The sequence below is a fragment of the Tiliqua scincoides genome, chromosome 10, assembly GCF_035046505.1.
Source record: "Tiliqua scincoides isolate rTilSci1 chromosome 10, rTilSci1.hap2, whole genome shotgun sequence".
Classification (NCBI taxonomy): Eukaryota; Metazoa; Chordata; class Lepidosauria; order Squamata; family Scincidae; genus Tiliqua; species Tiliqua scincoides.
In genome coordinates, this window is record NC_089830.1 from 588,907 (window position 1) to 614,097 (window position 25,191).

Here is a 25,191-nt window from a genome sequence, read left to right on the forward strand (position 1 = left end):
TTTGCAGTTGGAAGGACCACAGGGTGGTGGAGGAAGAGAAACTGGACTTGAGGAAAGCGTGTCTGCTAGTGCCATGCGCCTACCCCAGTGTGTTGCACTACAAGGGGAATGGCTTCTTTTTGAGCCCAATTTCTGCTCCCTTTAAATTTTCATAGGGTCTAAATTATACCGTAGAAGTCAAATAAGAGCTGTAATATATATAAACAGTGGCAGAAGTCCAAGGCAACCACCGTGGAACTTTTTTGCAGGTCCCTGTCTGTTTTGAAAGAACTGCGAAGACAGCAATAGCTAGTGCCATAGCAACTGCACACACCCCAGTCGTTCTTTTTATTTATGATGTCTTTCTAACAAACCACTCAAGCTGGTCCTTTTTGAAATTGCCATAAAGTCATCCAGAACTCTGAGAAACAGCAGTGTGAAACACAGGGTCAGTCAAGCCTGGGGACCCCGCAAATGTTGTCTTTTCACCTGGTAGTGGAAACTACCCAAGCAGGGGAGCAGGGCTCACCAGGCGAGAGTTCTGTAGGGTGCTTCACACAACAGAGGAGTCTGTGCCCCAGGCCCTCTCTGTTCTGACTAGTGTAGAAGAGGGTGATGAAACAAGCACCTGTCAGATGACCTTGTGAAGGAGATGCTTATGGGCAAATACACACTTGTGAAGTGTGCAGACCCCTAAGTCACTAAGGGCATTGCTGTTAAAACCAGCACCTTGAGTTGGAAGCAAACAGCCCCCCCGCCCCCCGCCTACAGCGCATCTAGTCTGGGGAAGGAGCAATACAGTCGCATCCCTAAACACCTGTCGAAATTCAAACCACAAAGTCCTGTTCAGTTTGGATCTTGCAGACCACTTTCAGGGACACCCTGTTGTAGAGTATTGCAGCAATCAAGCAAAAGTGCCCTGCTGTGTAGCTAACAGAAGTGCCAGCCTGATCAGAGAGGAGGAGCTGTCTTCAGTGCCATCCGAAGGCATTCCTTGATGCATCGTGCTGGTTAGCAATGCTGTGTTGTGGATAAACCCCTGAAGTCTCACTTCCTCTTTCAGCGGGAGGGTGGCCTGATCCAGAACAGACAATGTCACCCCAAATACCCTTGTCATCTGACCAGCCCCATGTTAGGGGTTATGTAGTCTTACTTTGTTAGCGTTCATCTAGTTCAGAAACCTGTCCAAGCGCTTGTTAAGGAACGGACTGTCTCTCTTTCTGCTGCAAATGGATGTCAGTGGCGTCCTCCAAGCAGGGAGAGTCTTCCACAGTGGCACTGGGGACGTGATGGAACCTGCCTCTCCCTGTGAGGTGAAATCTTCAGGGCAAAGTAGCAGGTCCCCAGTATGCCTCTGGCACCATCTGGTTAGGCAGGAGCAGAACCACTAAGGCTCAGGGGCCCTAGCCACTCCCCACCCCGCTGCAGCTCGTCTAGCACAGCATTTCTCAGTGTTTGTCCCCTGCTGGACCCTTTGCATGGTCCGCCTCTTGGAAGTACCACCTGAAGTAACTGGCAATGATATCTCGCCATTTATTTTCAGGTTGGGAGGCCAGACACAACACCACAAACCCTGGGAAGAGGCTCAGGGCAGACAGGAGAGCTTTTTCAAGCATGTAAAATGCACACAGGAGCTCTACCCACCAAGTCAGGCCTCCTGTTGCTGCTTGTCACATTGTATTGCTGGTCTTGCTGCCAGGCGTCAGGAGCCTGAGGGTCCTTTATGTATCACTGCACACCACCCCAAGCACCACCGGTGGTACAAGTGCAACTGGCTGAGAAATGCTGGTCTACAAGGATTTGATGACGAACAGTGTTGAGCACTGCTGAAGGTACACTGATTAGATCAAGGGTGGGCAGATCAGGTCCCGGGAGGGAGGCGGGATTGGTGGTCAGTCCCCAGTCTCGTACTTTATCTATTTATTGGGGTTGTGGCACAAAAAAGGTTGAAGAGCACTGCATCAAATGGTTTTGTTATGTTCTAGTGCTATGTGCTTCTGCTGATTTCGCCATGGTGGCCATGATCTGAGTGGCCTTCTTTCCCTCTTCTCTGAACAATGGTCACCAAGATTGTAGGACTCGGGTGCAGCAGTCTTGCTCTCTGACCACCTCCTCTTTGGTGTTCAAGTCCAGTGGGCAGAGGGAGCTGGGAGGCCCCTTACATCCAAGCCCTAAGCCATTTCTCCTCTTATTCTTCACTGCCAGCATTGGTCTGGAATCCTGGTTTTCGGTACAGGAGGCAGCAAGCACAGGCGTTCTGTGGAGCCATCGAGGCAGGAGTGGTCGTTGCCTTGGATCCTGTGCATTTTGCAAGCAGCGCTTTGAGGGGCAGTGTTCCCCTGAGTCTTGCCCACCCTGGCCTTCCATTTGGCTTGACGTATATACTTGAAATGCGTTGCACTTGGAAGGCTGCTGCTCTTACCTGTTTTGTGAATGGTGGTGATGGGGAGCTGCTTAGAACCTCTCTGGAGATTGGGGGGGGTTGTATGTGCGTTCATGGAAAAACATTTTGGTGATCCTAGTTTTAAAATAACATGCGATTTTTGACACGTTGCTGACTTCTTCTGCGCTCCTGAATCCTCTTGGGAAAGAGAAGCGTGTGGTGGTTTCAGTTTGTACCAAAACGGCAGTGTTTGGTTTTCCCTGCAGCCTGACTGCACCAGGGGCGGTTTAAGAGCAAGGGAGGAGGCTAACTTTCTGTTGCTTGTGGCAGGTGGCCTGGAGGGTCAGCCATGCATGGTCTTTGAGCGGGCTTGGGAGAATGTTCTTAGGGTTCACCTGCCAGTTTCTTTTTCCTCTTCTCTCCTTGTGCCCCTGCTCAGCAAAACAAGGCGCTGCCCTGATTGAGTGTTGCTCTGCTGCTGTCTTGAGGAAATGACCTGCTTACTCTGGGGCAGGCAGTTGAGAAGCCTCAGGCAGGGTCCCTGTATCTGTCTCACCTTGCACTGGGCTTACCTGCAACTTTAGAAATGGGGGTGGTGCCTTCAATTGGAATGGTGCCAGGCTTCTGGGCTGTAGGTGAATCTAGGCGGTGGCTGGCTCGTTGAGGACCAGAACATACCCTGTATGGCTGAGCACATCAGAGGGAGGGGGTTGCGTCTGTGTTTTTTTCTCAGTCATCAGAGTGGGACCGAGCAAGAAGACTGGCATCTTCTGTGCTGATTGGTGGAGCTTGTTCAAGAGTCGTAATGTTGCTGACTGTATCAGTTGTAGCATCCCAAGGTGGAATGCACTGGTGAAGTGATGGTGAAAGAGCCTGGTGAGCTGTTGGGTTAGGTACTGGCAGGCAGGTAACTTGGACATGGATCAGAGACTTGATGGTGCAGCTGCCTGTGGGCTTGGTGGAAGGAGCAAGCAGCCTTTGGCCTCTTTCAGTCCCAAGGAAGCAAACCATGTTTGAGTTTGGGGGATGGAGGTGCTTGGTGCAGTAGACCCTGCGCCGGCCTCCATTCTTCCTGGCAGGCTGAGCCAGGACCTTAGTTCCTTGGTGGTGGGGGCTGGCGGCCCTTCTGCAAAGAAGAAGGCCAAGCCAGTCCTTCTGTAATGGCCAGACCATCCATACAGCTGGCAAGGCAGTCAGAAGCACCAAGAGTTTCCATCCTGGCTGCAACTGACACGCCCGACCTCGGACCTGTGTTTGCCAAATGGAGGGCCCCTTGGAAGGGATGAATGGGCAGCCCACTTATGCAGGGGAGAGCCCTACTGAGGCTTCCCCAGGCAGAGAGAAGGACGGCTCCCCTGCACGGTGGGTTTTTCTTCAGCGACATCTTGAGGCTTTTCCCTCTGCCTCTGTTCCCTGTCAAGGAGAGGGAAGGACGGGAGGCATAGCAGTGCCTGCTTGTGCTCAGAATGTGTCTTTAATAGGTATTTCTTTTGAAAGAAGGGTGGGGGGAGGAGGGGAGGGGGAGAGGAGGTGGTGGTGTTGAGCAGAATCCGTGGATGTGATTAACGTGCCTGCTGAGCAGGGCTGTGGGAGTGGAGTATCGACCTCTGAAAAATCAATGGCTGCTGCAGGAGGTAGTGCCGGCTCTTGTCCTCCCCCGTCCCCCCCCCCAAGGTCTTCAGGAGAGAGAGTGTGGCACAACCAGCAGCTCTTCTCCCTTCCCCTTCCTGTCCCCGGTTTCACCAAAACTGCGCGATTCCCTCTTCCCTCCCTTCTCCCTCCAATAACTTGCTGAGACGGGTTATTTTTTGCAATTAGAGTGAAATTTCTCATGTGACCTGCCAGGCTCCTCCTCCGCTGAGCCTGCTTTCCAAGCCCTTCTTTCCCTGCACTGCAGATATGGCAAGCAGCTTCTACCAGTTTTGTCTAAACCCTGACTGGAAGAAGGAGCTTTTGCTTCTTTTTTATAAGCAAGGAAAATCCTCTGCCTGAAGCAATCAATGGCAGGATATATACACAGTAGAGAGGCTGAATCTCCAAGGTGGGGGGGAGGGGGGCTCTCCCAAATTCAAACGCCTTAGTCGGAGTTCCTTGCTTCCCTTGTACACCTTTTTAAAAAAGGAATTAAGGGATGTATGCACATGCGTGCAAACTGTGTGTGTGGTGTATATATATATAATATTAAGAAAGACTAGTAGGGATTGTGTTCTTTCCCCTGAAATCCTTTTTGTTGCCTCCCCAAAAAGCTGCGTGCCCTTGCTTGCACACGGTCTTGTTCCCGATCAGGGTTGACAGAACTTCAGATTACTTTAACGTCACCTTTTGGGAAACTGAAAATGCGATTGTCAGTACTATACAAAGAGACTTGGGGAACTTTTGCAAAGAGATCCAGTACAGAGTGCAGGGAAAGTATAAATTAAGCCTTTGAGACGGGCATTTCGTGGTGTGGTTGTAGTAAGCGTCTTGTCCAGCCCAAGGGGATACTTGCAGTGTGGGGCCACCACCATTGTTCCCATTTGGAACCCTGCATAACTACAAGTGTGCATATTACTTTCATTAATATGGTATTGACACACTAAACTTGTTAGATGTGCTCCCTTGCCTTGATGTGAAGTTTCTGTACAGTGAGCCCTCAGTTTACCAGACTAATAAGCTTGTCTGTCAATGCTAAAAGCCTGCTGAATCTGGACACTCCTTCCTCCTACCTGAGAGAGCCCCCTTGGAGCTGCTGCTTCATGCTCCACCAGGGTGCTTTAGGAATGGAAGAACATCTCCATTCCTAGAGTGGCTGAAGAAGAAAAGTCTCTATTTCTAGAGCACCCAGGTCAAGTGGCAGTGAAATGTACCAGAGCCAAGGGATTCCTGGAAGGAAGGGAAGCTTGCTCTGAGCCCCTTCCAGTGTTTACCTGCCTTACAGAGTTCCCCCATCTGAAGTAAGGTGATATATTCACTGGACCTCTGTGAACAGCGGTCAGCAGTGTCATTTCTGAAGTCCATTGAATTAAGGTCTGTTTGAGGGATAAACAGGGTTCAGGGGTAGCCCTTGAGAATAATCTGGATACATGGGCTTGAAAAGGAACCTGGAAAAGCTCATGTAAGTGTCTTTCTCTGTTCTGCACCATCTCTCATAATTGAATGGGGTGTCCTCAGCCACAAAGACTGGAGATCTTAACTGGAGTTAGTGATAAAATTCTCAGCCCCATGGCACCCTGCCTGCACAAGTGGTTGTCTTTGAAAATGGAAAGGTGGATTATAAAGATAGCCCTTCCTAAATGCTTTTAGTTTTCCTGATTAAAGCTGTGGAAAGCTGTTTGCTTTGTTTTTATGAACTTCACAAAAGTTTGAAGAAGTCAGTTTGAAAAGACGGAATTTTGGATGTCACCTTCCAGCAGAAATCAGCACATTGGTTGTTTGTGCATGTTCTAAGAGCGCCTTTCCAGCATGTAGCAAAATGGCTTCTGTGGGGTCCTCTGGGAGGACCCATGTGCACTCGCACTGGTCTGAAAGAGTTGGATTCCTTGACTGCCTTCTGTGAAGCACAGGCAAGCACCAGAGGAGGAAAAAATACTTTTTGTTCATCTGGGTGTCTTGTGGTTGTAGTTCCTGAAAAGGTGGCTCTGGTGGCTGAAGCAGCAGTCCAGAGTGGGACTCTGTGTAGCCTGTATTTGCAAGCAAGACCTTGCCGTGTGTGAGAGTGAGACTTGCACTTTCTTTGCCGGCTGCACTAGAAATCCCAGTGTTGACTTCCCCTCCCTTTGGGGGGCTGTTTGATTCCAGACACGGTGTGAGGAGGTGGTGTTAGCGGTAGCAGTTTCCCTGTTTGCCAGCGGCACGAACAAACTCCTGCTGGCACAAGGCTGTATTGGGCAACCAGTCGCAGCTGGAACAGTTCTAGTTTCGGAGTCCCTGTGGGCTTCCGCTATCAGGTCACATCCCAAAATAACACTGGGCACTTTTTCAAGGGAAGAAAGGGAGGCTTTGGGGCTGCAGCCAGCCGGGAGTGTGAGATTTCTGTGCGAAAGACTTGGAATCCTGCCAACGTTTTTGATCTGCATGGCAGATGAGCAGTAAAATGCATAAAAAGCACATTGGAAACACGTGAGGAAATTCTCCAGACCAAGACGCTTCCTTCATGCTGGCAGGCTTGCTGCTGTTGATCTGCACCTTCTGTTTTCTCTTGCCTTATTGGCTGTATTCAGAGGAGGAGGGCAGAGCGCGGTGGTTAGCATGGATGCTGTGCATTTCTGGCCTGCTCTGTACAAAGAGACCCTCACTGGCTTAATCCCCTGGCATTTCAAATCTGGATCTTTTGAGGCACTTGGTGTTCAGCTTCATCGTCTTGCATGTGTGCCTTACTAGTTGTGGTGCACATTGACAGTTTGGTTTTGAACTGCTGTGTGACTTTTCTGCCTTAACCCATTTTTGCCCGACAGGTGTACGCATGTGGTCCCTGTATATGCAACGTTGGGCAGAAATGGTTTCAAGTACTTCCAGGGCTTCTACAGGTTAACACTTCCTAGCTTTAGTGATTGCAGCCCTTCCAACTTGAAAAGATGAACTTTAAGTCAATGGCATTGCAAAGATGCTTTATTAGAAATGTCCCTGAGACCCAAATTTGGGCAACAGGGCCCTGCTGGAGTATGTACTTGGTACCTATATTGTTGAAAACTGAGCATTATTCAGGTTTCCAATTTTTTGGCTGATTTCATGAGCCATACCTGTAGCATAACCATAACAGGGATCCTTGGACACGTGGGTACCACTCTGTGGAGGTACCCCGTGGTATGGGGTGACTGTAGGTCTGCCAGAGAAGCCTTGACAACGCCTACCACATGTTTAGTTGCAGTCAGCTTGAACCATTTCGTTCAGTGTCTAGTGGGCCCTCCTTATCCACGGATCTGAATATAAGTGGACGCCGAGCTCACGAGTGGAAGGCCTCGGAGAACCTCCTGGACATGATTGAAAGTGCCTTCCAGTTGCTTCTGGGAGGTCTTCTGAGGCACAGGGAGGTTGCACGCGTTCTAATCTCCGGTTCAGCTCCAGTCATCACTGCCTGACTGAGAGCAGCCTTAGGCACCCAAGGGCATAACCACAGCTTTAGAAAGTTCTTAATTGCTCAGAACAATCAATACAATAACTTTCTATCCTGGATGAGAAGGTTTTTGTCAATCCTCTTTCCAGAACTTGAAACATTGTCCCAACCCATGGAACCTTCTTATGGAAAAGGTGAATCCCACACAGCCAGCGTAACATTTTACCCCAGGTCCTCCTTAGCAGTGCCACTGCAGCTCTGCTCCCCTGCAGTTGAGGTTGAGGCAAAGGTGTCACCAGCAGAGCATGTCTCCTTTGTTCATACCCAGCTTTTATAGGGACAAGGGATCCGGCTGGGATTTGACACTGGCAATAATTTACCAGTTTGGCTTACTGCAAGACTGAAGTCCTGGCAGATCTTTTTAAATGTAGTTCAACCAAAAAAGGGGGGGAATAGGACAAGGATTGCAGAATGAGCCCAGAATACTGAAGCGTGTCGTAGAATTCTGGTCAACCTGTACACTGGTTTTGAAAAGAAAGATCCCAAAGAATCTAGGAAATTCACAGTTCTCATGTACAACTTTGGGAGCAATCCTAGAATGCACTTGGTCCAACACAAGTCCCTTGGCCCTGCCTGGAAGTGTTGCTAAAGTGCCGTAAAGCACTTTTGAGCCACTCCTTGGGGAGATAGCCTGGCACAGGGACACGTGCTGGCCTCCCCACACCGCCACGGGCCCCAGGAAGAAGGTGAGTTGCATCGACCAACACAGGGTTCTGGGGGCCATGAGGAGGGTGGGGAGGAGGTAGCGGTGAGGTGTTTTGGGGTGGGGGGATCATGGGGGGGAAGCTGGAGACAGGGCCAGAATCCACCGGTTATGCCGGATCCTGACCCTGTTCCCAGGCTGCCTAGAGCAGTCCCAGGCTGTTTTAATTTTCACCACCTCATCAGGTAGCCAGCTCGAATAGACCCATTGGGGCACACTGTAGCACAACACAGCCCAGTTGCCTTGGGCGGCACTGCTTTTGGCCCCACACTTGGCTGCATGCAGTGCTGAGCCGCTGGCCTGCCTATTTCCAGCGCAAGTTAGGATTGCGCTCTTTGTGTGTCGGTCAAGGCAGGCCATCACAACAGGCATAGTATATCACATTGAAAGACAAGTGGGGTTGTCATGGTGTGCTTTGCAGAAGGGCTCCTGGAGGACAAAGAACAGGCTAGAGCTATACAAGGGAGTGGTTGTTGCTGTGTGGCGGGAGGCAGAAACAGGGAGCTCTGCACAGGCCCCTGAGTGGGGGGGGTGACATCTTGCAGAACTGAGTATGTAGCATGTGAGGCTGTCAAACAAATGTTGTAACAGTCATAAGCAGGTTTGTAGGAGATCCTCAGTGGCCGTTAGGAAACGGGACCAGGCAGTGCTCCCTTATTCTTTGGATGTTTCAGGCCTCTGTCACTGTGAGGTGTGAGGCAGATATGGGAAGATGCTCTAGTTAGTCTGTGGCTTCCTTTCTGCATGTCTGACAGTCGACCAGATGTACAGAGATACAGGCTAAGAAGAACTGGTGATTGTTCCTTTGAAAGGAAGGGTATAAATGTTCCAAACAAATAAATGGATTTGCTCCCATGTAAGTCACACTGACAGTCATAGCTTCATTTAAAGAATGGTTTTAGTTTTGTTTTCAAAGTTCTCAGCTAGGGAAAAATGAGGCTGTTTTGTCACTTGCCAGCTGTTTGGGACCCTACTGAGAGCCCCAGGTCTCATTTCTGGTTCTTTAGAATCCTTTGGTGATGGCCTAAGGAAAGTGGATGGGTGTCTTCCCCTGGAATGGTTGACAGCAGTGCAGATTGGTCTAAATACTGGTGAGGAACAACGTGCTGTACTATGGAACTGTTAATCTTGAGACTGAATCAGAGGTTGCCTGTTAGTATACGGTAGTCTCTATCGGCAGAAGTGTGTTTGCAACCCAGGAGCAGATAATCAACTTTCTGTGCAGTACTGCTTTATCCGACATATAATTGTTTTGTGAAAATTCCTATTTTGATGTTTATGGCGAGAGCAAAACAACAAATTCAACAAGGAAGAAGTTTTTGTTCTTGATATATGGTGTGATAGACTTTTTCTTTTCCTTGCTATGACCGGCTTGTCTGTGTCTCTGTAGGATCTCTCTGGTTCAATAGATGACCTACCTATGGGTACCGAAGGAGCACTGAGTCCTGGCGTAAGCACATCAGGGATTTCCAGCAGCCAAGGGGAGCAGAGTAATCCTGCTCAGTCTCCCTTCTCTCCACATACCTCTCCTCACCTGCCAGGCATCCGAGGACCTTCCCCTTCACCTGTGGGATCTCCTGCTAGTGTTGCTCAGTCTCGATCTGGCCCACTCTCTCCTGCTGCAGTACCAGGTAGTAAAAATGTGCATACTGTATATGCAGATAACTCCTCCTTGGTTGACACTTGGGTGTCATTGTCCCCCATTTTGAGGGAGCCATTGAAGCCTGCTGGATTCCCCAGAGGCCAGTGACCTAGGTTCAGATCCTGTTTCTGTCATTTATTTTAGGGGTTCCCAAAGTGTGCGTCACAGCACACTCATAGGGGCACCGTGGTATGTCCCCGCTGGCCCCTCTTACCTTTTCCCCTGGGCACCGCCATCTTGGATCTCACGAAATCCCACAAGATCCAAGATGGTGGTGCCTGGCTGAACCGGGAAGAAGAGGCTGTGGGGCATTGTGACAGGTAAGTTTGGGAACCACTGACTCATTGGGTGGCCTTAGTTAGTTGCGGTTTTGCCAGTTGGTTGTAAATGGGCATAATAATGCCTTATGAATAAATGAGAATTTGTTGTTGTTTGTTGCCCTTGGGGATAAAACGGGCTATAAATCTAAACAGCAGTCCTCTTATCATTTTACTGCAGTACATGTCAATTTTCTTAGTTTCCTCAGTCGGGGGAGGGCAGGACATGCCAGATTCTTTATAGCTTGGAGTTGAACTTTCTTAATGGCTAATTCATTTCTCTTTGTGATGCAGGCAACCAGATGCCTCCTCGACCCCCCAGTGGTCAGTCAGACAGCATCTTGCATCCCTCCATGAATCAGTCAACTATTGCCCCAGACAGAGGTGTGTACACAATAAAACATATGCCACTTGGTGGGTGTTCTTGTATTAAAAGTATATGTGATGTACCAGGTCCTAAAGCCAGGTGTTCTGCTCTGATTTGATTCTGTCCAAGCATTACAAATCTGAGTAGAACATTGGGGCAGCTGTTGTCTGTCTCCAAATTATGCAAGGTGTAATCACCAGGGTGGGATCTGCTTCCTGTGAGCATTTTGTTTTCCTGCACTGACCTACCTCAGACTGTTGTGTACAGGTAGGCATGAAGATGTCTAGCAGTGCACTCAGGTTGCCTCTTAACATGAGCAGCTTTGTACAGTTGTCTGCCAGGCAGTTGCCTTTCTGTTGTTCACTGTGTATGAGATGAAACTGTTCGGGCAGAACACATCCAGTGCTTCCAAGAACACCCTTTGAGTATAGGTTACATTTCAAAACATTCTTAAGAAGCAGACAAGGACCTTCTCTCTGAAGTCAGGCTGAACTAGTGGGAGGAAGCAATGTACTTCTTACTTCTTGAATGTGTATATGCCACTTCAGCAAAAAAAGTTCAAAAGTGGTATAAGCAGCAAAGATGTATAGTGATGATTCCTTGCTCCAGAGCTGTTCATGATATAAAGCAGTGGTTCCCAAGCTGGGATATCCGTACCCCCGTGCTAGGATCTTTAGGGGAACTTGAGAAAGGTTGGTAGGGACTGTTGCATTCTCTCTCTGAATAGAAATAGAACTCTTCAAAGGTGCCTCTTGCTCAGTTAGCAGGACCCCGTATGAGGTCTGTCTCTAGCCTCTCTCTGCTCTAGCCGACCCCCTTCTGCTGTCACCATTCTCTGTGAAGACAGATGAATATACACAAAGTACCAAAGTTGGCCACAAATAACTCCTGATAATGACAGCCAGCAGATACAGTTGTGCTGTGCCAGTTTTCAGAGGGGTAGCATGTCGGAGTCATTGGATTTTGAAAGCTACTCCCATGGCTGGTACTGAATCAGGCACTGACCAAGGTCCAGCTCCCCTCAGTATCACCCAACACCTGCATGCACAGAGTGAAGGATTGTTGGGGGAGCACTGTTGGCAAGCAGAAGAAGGGAGTGTAGTGTTTGTTCCAGGGCATTTAGCAACCTGTGGGCTGCAACTGTGAACACTTTATTGAGAGTATCACTGAGATTTTTGTGTAGATGGGCTTGCACACACGTGTTATTTCTGATCATTACTTGCTTTCTAAATCCTATTGGTTGAAATGTCTTATTTCATTAGGTTACATACAGAGAAATCCACAGATGCCCCAGTATAATTCCCCTCAGCCTGGGTCCGCCTTATCTCCACGTCAGTCTTCTGGAGGACAGATGCATGCTGGAATGGGACCTTACCAGCAAAATTCTATGGGCAGCTACGGGCCTCAGGGTCAGTATGGGCCTCAAGGTGAGGGCATTCAGCGTCTGTAACTCTTGAGCCTTCTTATTTGCTAGAGCAACTGCTTAGAATGTGAAACCTTTGTCACCTGACCAGTGATTTTGCTGATGATTTCAGATTTTAACCTATCACTTGCTGGCAAAGTGGTGGGGGGATCCCAGAGTCACTGAAGCTGGAAAGGAGAGAACCCAGACTGCTTCAAAAAAAGAGAGAGAGAGAAAGAAGCTTCCAAAATGTATACAGAAGTGCAGTAGACCCTCTGTGTCCATGGGCAGGGGAATCCATTTCAGGATGTGGGTGTGCGCGCGCACACACACACACCCCGTGGGTACAGAATTTCACGAATAATGAACTCCAAGGGGGGGGTGCCATGTGGCACCACAATTACATTCAGCCTACAGGCTGCCCTCTGCCCTCTGGAAGTTGTGTGTGACCTCCTGGCCTACTCAGAAGCCTCCCAGGCACTCCTGGAAGGCACTTCCAGTTTTTCAGCAAACTGGATGTGCCTTTTGGGAACATTGGGAGGCCTTGTGTTGCATGGGGGGATTGCATATGACCTGCCTGTGCCTCAGAAGACTTCCTGGACACTCCTGGAAGGCACTTCTGGTCGTATACGGGAGGTCCTCTGAGGCTCTCTAGCTGTGGGCTTGGCGTCTGCGTACATTCAAATCTGCCCACTGCTTCTGTTAACCATCCTCTGGTTCCCACATCTCTAAGTGGGGCCTTGTGTCTTGTGCTGCTCAGTAGGCCTCTTCAGAGCCATTGGTTGCTGCCTTCTTGCCTGACTGGTGTGGCTAGTTTCAGTGACGAATAATTTTGTGTTTTATTGCTTCTGATTAACTCTGTCATTAGATTTCTGATGGACTGAGGAATGGAGAGAAGTAGTGCCTTGAGGGTGACATGAATTTGATTTTCAGTAGGGAGAATTCGTGTGTACCATATTGAATATTCGGATGCTCTGTTTGGGGACTCAAGATTCTTCTTCACCTCCCTGTCTAATGCGTATGATGAACTATGCTGACCATTCGCTCCTGTCTCTCCTCTGTAGGTGGTTATCCCAGGCAGCCCAACTACAATGCTATGCCCAATGCAAATTACCCCAGCCCGGGAATGGGAGGAAGCATGAATCCCATGGGAGCAGGGAGTCAGCTCCATGGGCAGACGGGCGTGCCACCATATCCTGGGCTTCCTCCGGGAAGAATGAGCCATGCCACCATGGGGAACAGGCCATATGGACCCAACATGGCAAACATGCCTCCCCAGGTGGGCACTGGGATGTGTCCTCCGCCAGGTGGCAGGAAAGCACAAGAAGCTGCCGCCGCCGCCATGCACGCTGCTGCCGTCAACTCGATTCAGAACAGGTAAGCAGTGGGAACCTGCAAACCCCCGGAGTTTGCTCTTTGAGACGTTGGCCCCTGAAGTGGGAGCCATCTCCTAATCTGGGGGCAAACTGATCTTGGCTCCTCCACTTGAAGACGTTGGCAGGCAGAAGTCCAGAGACTCTCTCTGCTTCCTGAGACGGCCACTTTGGTCGATGTTCTGTCAGTCCTCTAAGATGCGTTTGTCCCTTGAAAAATGCATGCAAAGCCAGGAACCCAAGACTGTGTGGACTGCAATGCTTCCTTTTGCTGCGGAACCTCTGTGCGGTTGCTCCTACTGCATGCTCAGTGCGCTCTTGACCCTGTGTTCGGAAGCTTGGGAAATGACGTGTGCCAATGGAAGACTCCTCAGGGCTTGAGGTCTCTGGCTGTCAAGAGCTGTGCCTGCCGCATGAGCCCAGATGTCAGCATCTCTTTTCAACCCACGTAATTGGATGGCACATCTGAGAGAGCAAGAAGTAAAGTCCGTCTTGGAGAAGAGTTTCTCTCAACTTTGTGTTTTCGGCAGAACATTGAGTGCCTAAACTTGCTTTTATTAGCATGCACAGTCAAGTGCTTGATATTAACTGAGATTTATTTGATCAAAGAGGCCCCTCTTCAAAGGATGTGCCTCTTATTAGTGGGGGGATGGGGACAATTGTACCTTTTCAGCCCAGCACAGCATCTTTTCTAGTGGCTGAATGCTAGTGTTTCTTCTTCATCCGTTTTGGGATTATGGGTCCTTTTAGGACAGGGAACCATTTATTGGGCTGTGACTCTGAACTGCTTTGTGAACTTTTTTGTGAAAAGCAATATATAATTGATAATAATAAAAGTTAGAGCAGTTTTGTTATTGTTCGTTTACAGGCCATCTGGTTACCCCAATATGAACCAAGGAGGAATGATGGGAACTGGGCCTCCCTATGGCCAAGGAATTAACAGCATGGCTGGCATGCTAAATCCACAAGGCCCCCCCTATCCAATGGGTGGGAATATGGCCAACAACTCTGCAGGTAAATCAAAGGGCACACAGCCCCCCACCCCTTCATTCTCCTTGGGTTTTGAGATGGAACACTGGAAAACATTGCCCTGTTGGTATCTGCTTCTCTAGGGATGGCTGCAAGCCCCGAGATGATGGGACTCGGAGATGTCAAGTTAACACCTGCAGCAAAGATGAATAATAAGGCAGATGGAACGCCCAAGTCGGAATCGAAGTCAAAGGTGAAAGCTCTTTGTTTCCGTAGATGCCAAAGGAAGAGATGCTAATGCACTAGTGCAGTGGCAGTACTGCAGCGGTTCTCAGACTTTTAGCACTGGGACCTACTTTTTAGAATGTGAATCTGTCAGCGCCCACTGGAATAGCATATACGTAGTAGCCCGTTAAATGTACAGATAAATAACATTTCCCCAGATGCAGTCACATACCATGGGAGCATCACGTCTAATGTATTAAAATATTGAAATGGATGGCGGCCCACCTGAAATTTGGTCACAACCCACCTGGTAGGTCCCGACTCACCGTTTGAGAAACAGCACTAGTGTTTAAATAATTGTGAGCCTGAATAGTCTTTCATATTTCTTCCATACTCCTTGTTTTACCACACCCACTGTTAATGTAGAAAATATTTTCTCCTTATAAAGAGCTGCACAGTCAGCTGTATTTATTACTCAGTGAGGTGTTCATATGCACTACTTAGAAATACAGCAACACTATTTTATGGGAAGCTTTGAGGTTGATGTGCTTTGAAATGGCATTTACATGTGGGATCCCAAAGTGGGGGTTCCCCATCTGGGCTAACCAAAAATTAAAAATAGTACAAAAAAAAGTGAACAGCAAAATAACTTTAAAAAAAAAAAAAAGGCAGCACAGGAGAGAAAAATATCCTTCATATCAGAGAGGCTGAAAATGACCAAGTGGGCCAGATGTCTCCCAAACAAAGATGTTGCAACTCAGATGGCAGAAAGCAAACTTTGGAGGGTGGGTCTGTTCATGATCTGGGCAGTGGGATGGAAATGGCCCTTTCCTTCTAAGCACCCTCACCTCAGATAAAGGAGCGTCTAGCTGACTGCAGGGCTGGCTGGCTGGTGGTGTTGGGCAGTTTCATGCAATTCTGACTATGCTGGGAACATTTTGGAGTCTGTAGCTGTGGACATTTTCCCTTATTACTTCCTTTAAGTTGTACATTTTGCTTGGCATTGGCCTCCAATAAACCAGCTGCTATACAGGTACACAAAGCAGTTCACTCCAAGGCACTCCAAGATGACACCTCTTACTTGGTTTCTGTAGAACAGGGGAGATTTCCTGTGAAAGTGAAAGTCTTCCTAGATGGAGACCTGTGTCCCAGTGGCGTGTCTTGCATGTTCCATCTGGACTTATGATGTGTAGAACAGCCAGGCATGTGCCAGCTTATTCAGAATTGGCTTTCAGAGGTGCACAGGAATCTCTGCAGTGAGGGGAGTCAGCTGAGTCCTCCCTGTGAGCGCTTTATAGTCTCCTCCAAGAAGACTGATCTCATTGTAGACCAAGATGCCATGTGGGGGGGGGGGCACCCAAGGACTTCTGCATCCTTTGAAGTTTGAATCCCAGGAATTGTGATCCTGGCCCCTTTGCCCCCTGGGGTCAGGACTTCAAAATGCCCCCAGGCCTGAAAACACCCGATTTTGGAGAACACCAGTAGAGGCCATCTTAGGGCCTCCCTGGCCCCCAGTAGGTCTTCTGAGGCCTTCAGAAGGCCTAAAAAGGTCACTTCCAGTTTTCACCAAAAACCAGAAGTGTGTACCTCCTTTCCTCTGGCTTGTCAAGTAGAGGAACCGAGAAGCGTTGAGTGGTTGTGTCTGATTCGTGAGCAGCACCAATTTCAATTAATCGATATACACCAGTCGAGAAGCACCAAAATAATCAAGAAGCACCAATTTCGATATACTTGCATGTAGCCTGTTCACTACGCAGGGCGTGACATGAGAGTCTTCCAATCTAATGGAAGTAAACGATTCAGGAAGTCTCAGTATTACCTGAGAGGTGTAGGTGGCCTCCTGTTTTTTGTTCTAATGTAGTAGACATTAGAATCAGAATCATGTTTGTTGCAGGTGCTGGGTGAGTCTGTGCCGAGGGACTTCTTATTTTAGCATTTCTGCTCTCTCCCCCCCCCTTTTGTAAAGGGAAACCCAATGGCAGTGACTAAGAAACAAAAACAAATTCCTCTTGTGGAGAGCAGGCAGAATCAGTTCCCCAGATGGTGCCCTTGGTGGTGATAGCAAAATAAGGGATCCCAGCTCCATTGGTCACTTGTCAAAGTATGTGGTAGCCAGGAGGTCCTAATTCTAGCGTTGTCGTGTTTTGTGTTACTGGTGAGTGTTTTATTAAAAGCAACACAGTAGAGGAATGGTGGAGCAGTTCACTGAAAGCAGATAGAAATCCTTCTCTGGTGGTGCTGCTGTGCTGGAGCCTCCTGGCCTTGGAGAACTCTGCTTCAGAGATATCTTCCCACTGCCCTTCCAGTTTCCTTGTCAGGTCTTTGGTCTGTGCTAGGCAAAAGAGGGCTGGCTTTCAGCCTTATTGCAGATCAGCTTGATCCCCTCAAGTTCCAGAATAGCCTTAGTCTGGCACCTCCAAATCCTTTTTGCCAGGAGACTGACAGGTAACCGTGAGATGGGTGGTGTCTTTTAAAGAGATGTTTTCTAGATGGTATTTAACTCCAGAGAAATTAGCAAAAATGTATTCTGGGTCATCAAATAAATGTTGGAAATGTAAAGATGCTGATGGAACTTTTTATCATATGTGGTGGACATGCGAAAAAGCAAAGAAATATTGGAAAATGATACATAAATTGTTGCAAGAGATATTGATTTGTGTATTACCATTCAAACCAGAAATATTCCTCCTAAATGTGACATCAGAAATTAAAGACCAATATAAGAATTATCTTACTGTACATATTGCCACAGAGGCAGGAATATTGTATGTGCAAAAGTGGAAATCTACAGATGTTCCAATTAGAGAAAATTTAATAGATAAAATTTATGAAATAGCAGAAATGGAAGTTTTAACAGAAAGAATGAAAGAGAGATTTAGGTAGAGTAAGAAGATATTGGAAGCCTTTTTATGACTGGATAGATAATTTTAGTTAAACAATATTAATTGTTTAGATAAATCCAAATTTTTATATTGATAAAATATGATGGCTTTTGTATTGATGACAATTTTTCTTTTCAGTCGTTTTGGTTGCTTTTTTTGGAACAATGTATGTTGTAAGCTATGGCCGATACCCTATGTGTAACCTGTGTAGTCCGAGTCCCATGTCTAACCCTTTTTCCCCACCTGTATCTGTAATAAATAAATAAAATAATAATTTTTAAAAAAAGATAATGGTGAGATGGAAAGACTGTGGTCAATATTTGCAGCATGCAGAAGCATGTTTACCTCCATTTTCTCTGTACCTAATGGCCAAACAGACATGACTTTGCCTTGAAGAACATATCTTCATCATCTCGTCTCCCTTTGGGAATGTTGGCTCAGACAGCTAAGTCCAATGGAAAATTGTTCCTCTTGGTCGCTGGGCTAAGTGGGCTTCCTTTAAAGAAGACGCTTTCTTTTGAAATAATTTCTTTGGAGCAGTTTGGCCTGAATGTCACTGGCTTTTCCTCTGCAGTACAATCTCCCTGGAGTCAGGAAGGTGCCTTACTGTTATCTGTTGTTCTAAAACTGTCAGCCATAGAGGTTCGATTTGCGGGATCTCAGGAGCCCATGAAGAGCACGATTACGGTGGATGGCCAACATTGTGCTTTGATCACAGAACTTGCTAAAGGAATCCTTGAGCAGTAAAGCAGCTGGAGCCTCTGGCTGGCCTGCAGCTATGAAGTTAGGTCTAGAATGGTCTTCCGCTGCCGCCAAGGAAAGTATCTGCCTTGTTTGGTGAACTGCCTTTGCTGGTGTGTGGGGAGGGGCATGTGACGAGTCGCTCTTTTCCCAAACCAGCCTCCTGCTTCTATTCCAAACTTACACAGTGAAGAGCCAGTTCTGTTCCTTGTGTGGGATGGTGCATCTCGCAGCTTGAAGGCTGAGCAGGCTCCATGTCTCACTCCTGCCATGACATTCTGCATATTGTTTCCTCCTTCCAAGAGGAGTTGACAGGATAAGGAGAGCATCATCTGGATGTCTGCCTTGCTGGGGTCTCTTGCATCTCGCAGCAGCAAGGCAGTTTCTCGCTCTGTGTTGGGCCCCCCCCACTCCCTCAGACCGGGGTCATTGGCAGGAGGTTCAGTGATATCTGTTTCTTCTCATATTCCAGCCGCATCCACTCTTTTGCCAAGACCTGCCGTCTTTCTGAACTCTCCACCCTACTTGAAGGACACACATCTTTTCCTTGACCTGTCTCTTGATTGCTGGGTGCAACTTCCACCTCTCTGGCCTGTTCTTACATTGCCTCTCACTTCTGTAGGTTCTGCCGTGCCTGCTAAACTCCTCCCTTCCCTTGCCAGCCAGTTCTTCCTCTTGTTGCAAGATGTTTTTTCTAGCCAGGTTCCCATTCAGGATGACTAATACAGCCAGATGTGTCAGTGAGATGAACTTTATTGATAGCTGACCTTCTCTTTCCTCCCATCATTGATCCTCTGCTCAGATCTCTGGGTTCTTCAGGTGTTGTTGCTCAAGCCTTGTGGTTTGCAGATTAGACTGGCACCCATTGTGGCAAGGCTTTGCTGCTGGGAGGAGCTGAGATAGTCCGTTCTCCAGAGCAAGTTGCTTGGAAAGATCCCTTTGTTGCTATAAGGACTGAGGTTTGTGAGATGTTAAAATGCCAGGGCCTGTTTCTGCATGACCATGGATGCAGTTTCTAGTATAGCTGGCTGCATTCGTGGGCATCTGCACCACTTCTCTCCGCCGTGTCTCTTGGTTCTCACGTTGCCGAAGATTATGCCTAGGCCCTTGGCTGCTTGCTCTTCTTGGTGCCTGCTTGGGATTAGGCAGAGCGTTTATTCAGATTGCTTGGTGGGTCTGGTGGTTGCCTGAAGAGCAACCTGATGTGCACTTGACCTCTCAGCCCTACCCGGCACAATTCACTGGCCGCGCCAGGCTCTTTTCTGCAAGGACGAAACGGCACTACGGCATTTTCCAAGTTCTCTGAAATTTTATTTCCATTTTGACTTTTAACACCTGCAAAGGTGGTGACTGAAATTATTTTTTCTTTCCTACTTCTTGTTGCATAATACCTGTAACCAACAGGTATCTAAACAATTATGCTTAATTATATGGCACTTTGCCCCGGAATAAGGGTTATTTATGTTAGGGCTGTTGCCTCAAATATATTGCCTTTTCATCTTCTTCATTTGTAATGCTGTATTGTTTGAATGTAGTCTCTAGGGTAGGGTTTTAGTTTAGATCTGTTTCCAATGTAGCTATGTAAGTTCAAGCTTATACATTTACAAACATTGTTTTCAAATGTATGCCAAGGAGACTTTATGCCATCTTTCTACCAAAAATGGTATTCATGGCAGCTGATGAAAATAACCAAAACGGCAAATCCACCAGTATGCCACATCATTAAGCAGGGCATAAAGCACCAATACAAACGGCATCCACACATTAAACCAGCAGAGTAAAAACAAATTCAGAACGTTTTTGGCAGCCATCAACTTCGCAGAAAACAAACTCAAAGCTCAACAGGAATGCAGTGGTACAACCACAATAATGAACACAAAACCAGTTCATTCTGAACAGCCAGAGTCTTGCTAGGTGCTTCAGTGAAGAGGACAGGCATGGCCTGGCAGTGCCAGGGAGTCTCCCTCAGAGTCTAAGAAAGTGCTTGTCCAGTAGCAGCCACATGCATGGAGGTCGGGGCACCCAGAGTGGGGCCTCCGATGACTCAGCCACCAAGCAAGCGCAGGGGGAGGTGAGCCTTGTAACATTGTGGCCCCAAACATTCTAGGGCTTCATAGATCAAAACCAGCATTGTGAATTGTGCCCAAAAACAAACATCCCAGCAACTCCCAGTATAAGTGTAGACATAATATGTTAGTAATCTGGCCCCGGCATCTGAACCAGCTGCAGTTTCTGAAAACTTTTCAGAAGCAGCTCCTGTACAGTAACCAAGACTGGCTACCCATGGAGGGAGCACCCTTTCTAGAAGATGATCCGATCTGTAAGGACTCTTTAAAACATCCCCATTTTATTTTCACAGAATTTTTTTAAACCTAAGTGGGGACTGTGTGTGTGTGTGTGTACACATTAGGCTAATGTAAGGTATTGCTGATATACCTTTATCAGGATAGTAAAATGTGGCCTCTCTCATGAGATGACCACAGAATATGTTCTCAAGCTGTGCTTAAAGACTAGAATTACTGTTCAAATTCTCTAGCCTGCCTTTTCCTCTCTTGCAGAAGTCCAGCTCTTCTACCACGACAAATGAGAAGATTACGAAGCTGTACGAGCTGGGTGGCGAGCCAGAAAGGAAGATGTGGGTAGATCGCTATTTGGCCTTCACGGAGGAGAAAGCCATGGGCATGACCAACCTTCCAGCTGTGGGCCGGAAACCGCTAGACCTTTATCGGCTCTACATCTCGGTGAAGGAGATAGGAGGACTAACACAGGTGAGCGAATAGCAGAAGGGAAAGCGGCTGAGTCAATCTCAGGTTGATGTATGCTCATTCCTTTTCTGTGGCCCACTTGAGATGACAGGCATACTGTTGTAGCTGTTTAAACAGGCTCATTTGTTCAGTACTAAATTTAATACAAATTTGTACATTGTACAAATCTATGGTAAGGCCACACCTGGAGTATTGTGTCCAGTTCTGGTCACCGCATCTCAGAAAAGACATAGTGGAAATGGAAAAGGTGCAAAAGAGAGCGACTAAGATGATTACTGGGCTGGGGCACCTTCCTTATGAGGAAAGGCTACGGCGTTTGGGCCTCTTCAGCCTAGAAAAGAGGCGCCTGAGGGGGGACATGATTGAGACATACAAAATTATGCAGGGGATGGACAGAGTGGATAGGGAGATGCTCTTTACACTCTCATATAACACCAGAACCAGGGGACATCCACTAAAATTGAGTGTTGGGAAAGTTAGAACAGACAAAAGAAAATATTTCTTTACTCAGCGTGTGGTTGGTCTATGGAACTCTTTGCCACAGGGTGTGGTGATGGCAACTGGCCTGGACTCCTTTAAAATGGGATTGGACAAGTTTCTGGAGGAAAAATCCATTGCGGGGTACAAGCCATGATGTGTATGCGCAACCTCCTGATTTTGGAAATGGGCTATGTCAGAATGCCAGATGCAAGGGAGGGCACCAGGATGAGGTCTCCTGTTATCTGGTGTGCTCCCTGGGGCATTTGGTGGGCCGCTGTGAGATACAGGAAGCTGGACTAGATGGGCCTATGGCCTGATCCAGTGGGGCTGTTCTTATGTTCTTAATACATAAATTTCAGTAGCTGAGAGAACCACCGTGAAAGGGTTCAGGCTGAATGTAGATGCTTCTGTTTGTAATGTTGTCAACCAAAATCCAGGTTGTTTCTATCCAGTTCAGCAAAACACTGCTATTTTTTATGCCTGTTTGCCTAACTCTTGCTATTCACGCCTGTGGCTTATTTTGAAGCTGTGAATGTTTTGCTTGCTTATCCCCTGACAAATTGGACATTACTTCTTTTCAGTCTGTTGGCAGAAAAGCGCTTGTGGAAAAAAAAAATACTCAGCCAGAGCTTGAGATGGGAAGCCTGTCATTTTGTGTCTCACCTTGCTGGGAGGAGGGATGTGACAAATTTGAAAGCTGGCCTTCTTCACTGTGCAGGTTAACAAAAACAAGAAGTGGCGTGAGTTAGCAACCAACCTCAATGTGGGCACTTCGAGCAGTGCGGCCAGCTCCCTGAAGAAGCAGTACATCCAGTGTCTCTATGCCTTTGAGTGCAAGATCGAGCGTGGCGAAGACCCTCCCCCAGACATCTTTGCAACCGATTCCAAGAAGTCGCAGCCCAAAATACAACCTCCATCTCCAGGTGAATAGACTTCTGAAATCCACGGGGGTCTCAGTTTGTCCCACAACTTGTCGATCAGTAGCGGGTACATCGCAGCCCTTATAAATGGTTCACGGATGCTCAACAGGACCCTGTGTGCTCCTGCCGTAAATTTAGAACTCTGGCAAAGTCAGATATATCTGAACAGGCATGTGTATAAAATGAATTGCTTTTTAAAATTTTCTTTATTAGTGAAGAGTGAAACAAAACAATAATACAGTTGTTGGAACAAAATATCAAATGTGAAAAAGGGAAAGGAAGAGTGTCCGTAAACTTACAGATTGACATAACCATATATAAGAAAGCATACATACATTTCTAAGAAGGGCATCCAAATATCCAAAAATGTATCCATATGCAGTTGTCTTCTATAAGCCATAAATTCAAACATCGGCAGAGTTAAAAGGTCCTCAGTCCATTAAAAAAATTGCTTTAATTCCTGTGTTTTGCGCACCACAGAATGGCATTTGTGAAAGCGTTAGAATATGGACAAGAGTTTGAAGCCATTTTTGACTATGTTGGGCAGCGTAGCGCTTAAAAGAAGAAAAGGGTGATGCTCTGGAAATTGGTTGCACACAGGTCCTAAATGTGGAGAAGGGTAGCCAGGACACCAGGTGCCTCTTGCTTTTGCGGTCAGCTTCAAGGCAGGAAGACTTCTTGCTGTGTGTGTCTAGATGCTGACATGCTGAGACTTTTGTAGGATGGTGATGGACAGACTTCCACAATTGCACCCTCACTGTGTAAAGAGAGGGGAGCATGGCGGTGGGGTGAAGGCTACTTAATGGAGGTGACTACAGTTAGGATTCAGCAAGCCAAGTTAACCAGAGCTGTGGGGTGGTGGGTTTGGTGCAATTTCTGGCAGATTCATCCCTGGGGGATCTGGTTTGAATTGAAGCCTCTGGTTTAGCTTCCGAAGACACTAACAAGACTTAGTTTTCAACATCTATAGTGTTTTTTTTTTACAAATTAGTATGCCATCCTTACATGGAAGTGGACAATGCAAGCCATACCCTTAGAATAGTGGGAAACCTTTTTCCAAGCATAAAGAATATATTGTCTGTGGTAGCCCTGTATCCTGTAATGTATCAGGAAAAGTCAGCCATGATATCCAATGGTCAGCAGAATGGGCAAAAAGTGGCCCGTGTGCCAGATGTTGGGTCTTACTTTTGCAACCTGCAGAGGTCTGTCTTTGGGTCCCTCAGATCCCATCATACTTCCACAAGTGGGAGCCATATCACTTATTCTCTCTTAGTAGGGTGGAATTCTGGGAGGTTTGAACTAGCTGCAGGTGGTGGGTGAATTGTCGCTCGAAACACTGTGTGTGCACTCGGTGTCCGTGGAGCAGAAAGGAAAGTGGCCTTGACCATTGGCTACATAGGCTGCCAGTCCTAGTGCCAGTGGTCTAGGGAGTCGCACATAGGAAGAGCCCTAAACCACAGGCTTGAATTAGAATAGCTTTGAAATTGGCGCTTGCCCAGAAGGACTCACTCCTGTGTGTTGTTCCTCCTCTCCTGCACGGATGTGCTTTGCTTTTTCTACATTTCTAATGGGGAAATACACTGTGCTGTCACCAAGTGTCTTTGGCTGGTGTTCATCAAGGCCAGTTTATAAGAATTCACACACACACACGCCCCGAGTTCTGCTGCTTCCTCAAGAATGGGCAGCTTGAGGAATCTTGCTGGTGGCTGCATTACTCTCTTGCCTCCCCCGTGACCCAGCTGCCTTGATTCTGGTTTTCTGAGCAGAAGAGAGATGTGACTAGTGCTGGTGTTCCAACGGGCACTGCCTTTTTCCTCACAGTCAGAAGGACTGGTGTGGGGGGAGGGGCATGGAAGGCTTGCAGCAGGGCTGGAGTGACTTTTGGCAAGAGTACGCCGCCATCCGAAAATGGGGGTGAAAGTTCTGTCTTTGGCTAGGTGAGGCAGTTGGGGCTTTGCAGGCGGAGCTCAAATGGCATTCTGTTGTGGCTGGATGAGGTGGGTAGAATTGAAGAAGCCTATTCCAGATTGAAAGTACTGGTGGCTCCTGCTGGGGCCAGAGTGGAAGGACATGCATTGAGGACTTGGGCCAGATACCACCAGTCCAGTACTGAGCCTAAACCAGCCTTTCCCAAAGTGTGTGTCACAAGCCCATGCAAGCTGGGTCATAGGCCAGGCCCTCCCACCTGCCATTAATGGCTCCAAATAGGAGCCATTTTGGACACATTGGGCAGCCCCAGAGGCTTTGACTGGGTCGTGCTTGGCTAGCAACCCACTCTGCTGGCCTCCAAAAGCCACTTCCAGTTTGCTTTAGGTTGGCCTAGATCTCCTGCTATGATCCTTCTCTTGAGAAAACTAGTGGATTTCATTCTGTTCCATCTCTACCATGTGAAACCTTTTCACATTGAAAACGCATGCTTTGCTTGTCTTACTGAGAGTGAATTGAGTAGAGGGCATGGTAACAGCCTTGCTTGAGTCTTCATGCTGCAGCACCTCCTGCCTAGTCAGTGTGCTTGGGAAGAGGCAGGGCGCATAGAAGACCAAATGTCACAGGATCTGTGCCTTCCCCTGCTGGGGCTGCCTCTCTGCAGATGATGGGGTGTGTCGGGTGGGTGTTTTGCTCTTAGCATGCAGTTGTCCTCGCCTTCCCACCACCCCTTTTCAAAGGCAAATGGCTGCCGAGACGGAGCCTGGATGCCTTTTTTAGCAGGCCCCTCTCCGTTCTCAGATGTCCTGCTCTGGTTGAGTTAGTGCTGCTTGTGTGGCAAGTTTGCGGTGCATGGCTAGGAATTGCCATGGTCCTGGTGTTGAGTATGATTGCCCCGTGCACTGGGGGTCGATTGGCAGGAAGTGTGGCCAGCAGGAAAGCTTGGTTGTGGGCAGGTGCCAGCTGCTCTGGAGGATGTTGCCATTAGGAGACCTGCTTCCCTTGGCTGAGCTGCTCTGCAGAAG

General features: G+C 47.8%; 1 protein-coding gene across 2 annotated transcripts in view; it reads left to right on the top strand.

Annotated features, from left to right (window-relative positions):
- The window catches only part of ARID1A (AT-rich interaction domain 1A), an 86,243-nt gene that overhangs the window by 51,698 nt on the left and 9,354 nt on the right, over positions 1-25,191 (top strand). The window contains exons 5-12 of one of the 2 annotated variants that reach the window (XM_066638334.1): positions 9,548-9,788; positions 10,411-10,500; positions 11,746-11,910; positions 12,950-13,262; positions 14,127-14,272; positions 14,371-14,480; positions 20,634-20,843; positions 22,039-22,243. In XM_066638334.1, the coding sequence (XP_066494431.1) occupies positions 9,548-9,788; positions 10,411-10,500; positions 11,746-11,910; positions 12,950-13,262; positions 14,127-14,272; positions 14,371-14,480; positions 20,634-20,843; positions 22,039-22,243 (1,480 nt within the window). The remainder of the gene's footprint in view (positions 1-9,547; positions 9,789-10,410; positions 10,501-11,745; positions 11,911-12,949; positions 13,263-14,126; positions 14,273-14,370; positions 14,481-20,633; positions 20,844-22,038; positions 22,244-25,191) is intronic. The other variant, XM_066638335.1, reaches the window with a different exon arrangement.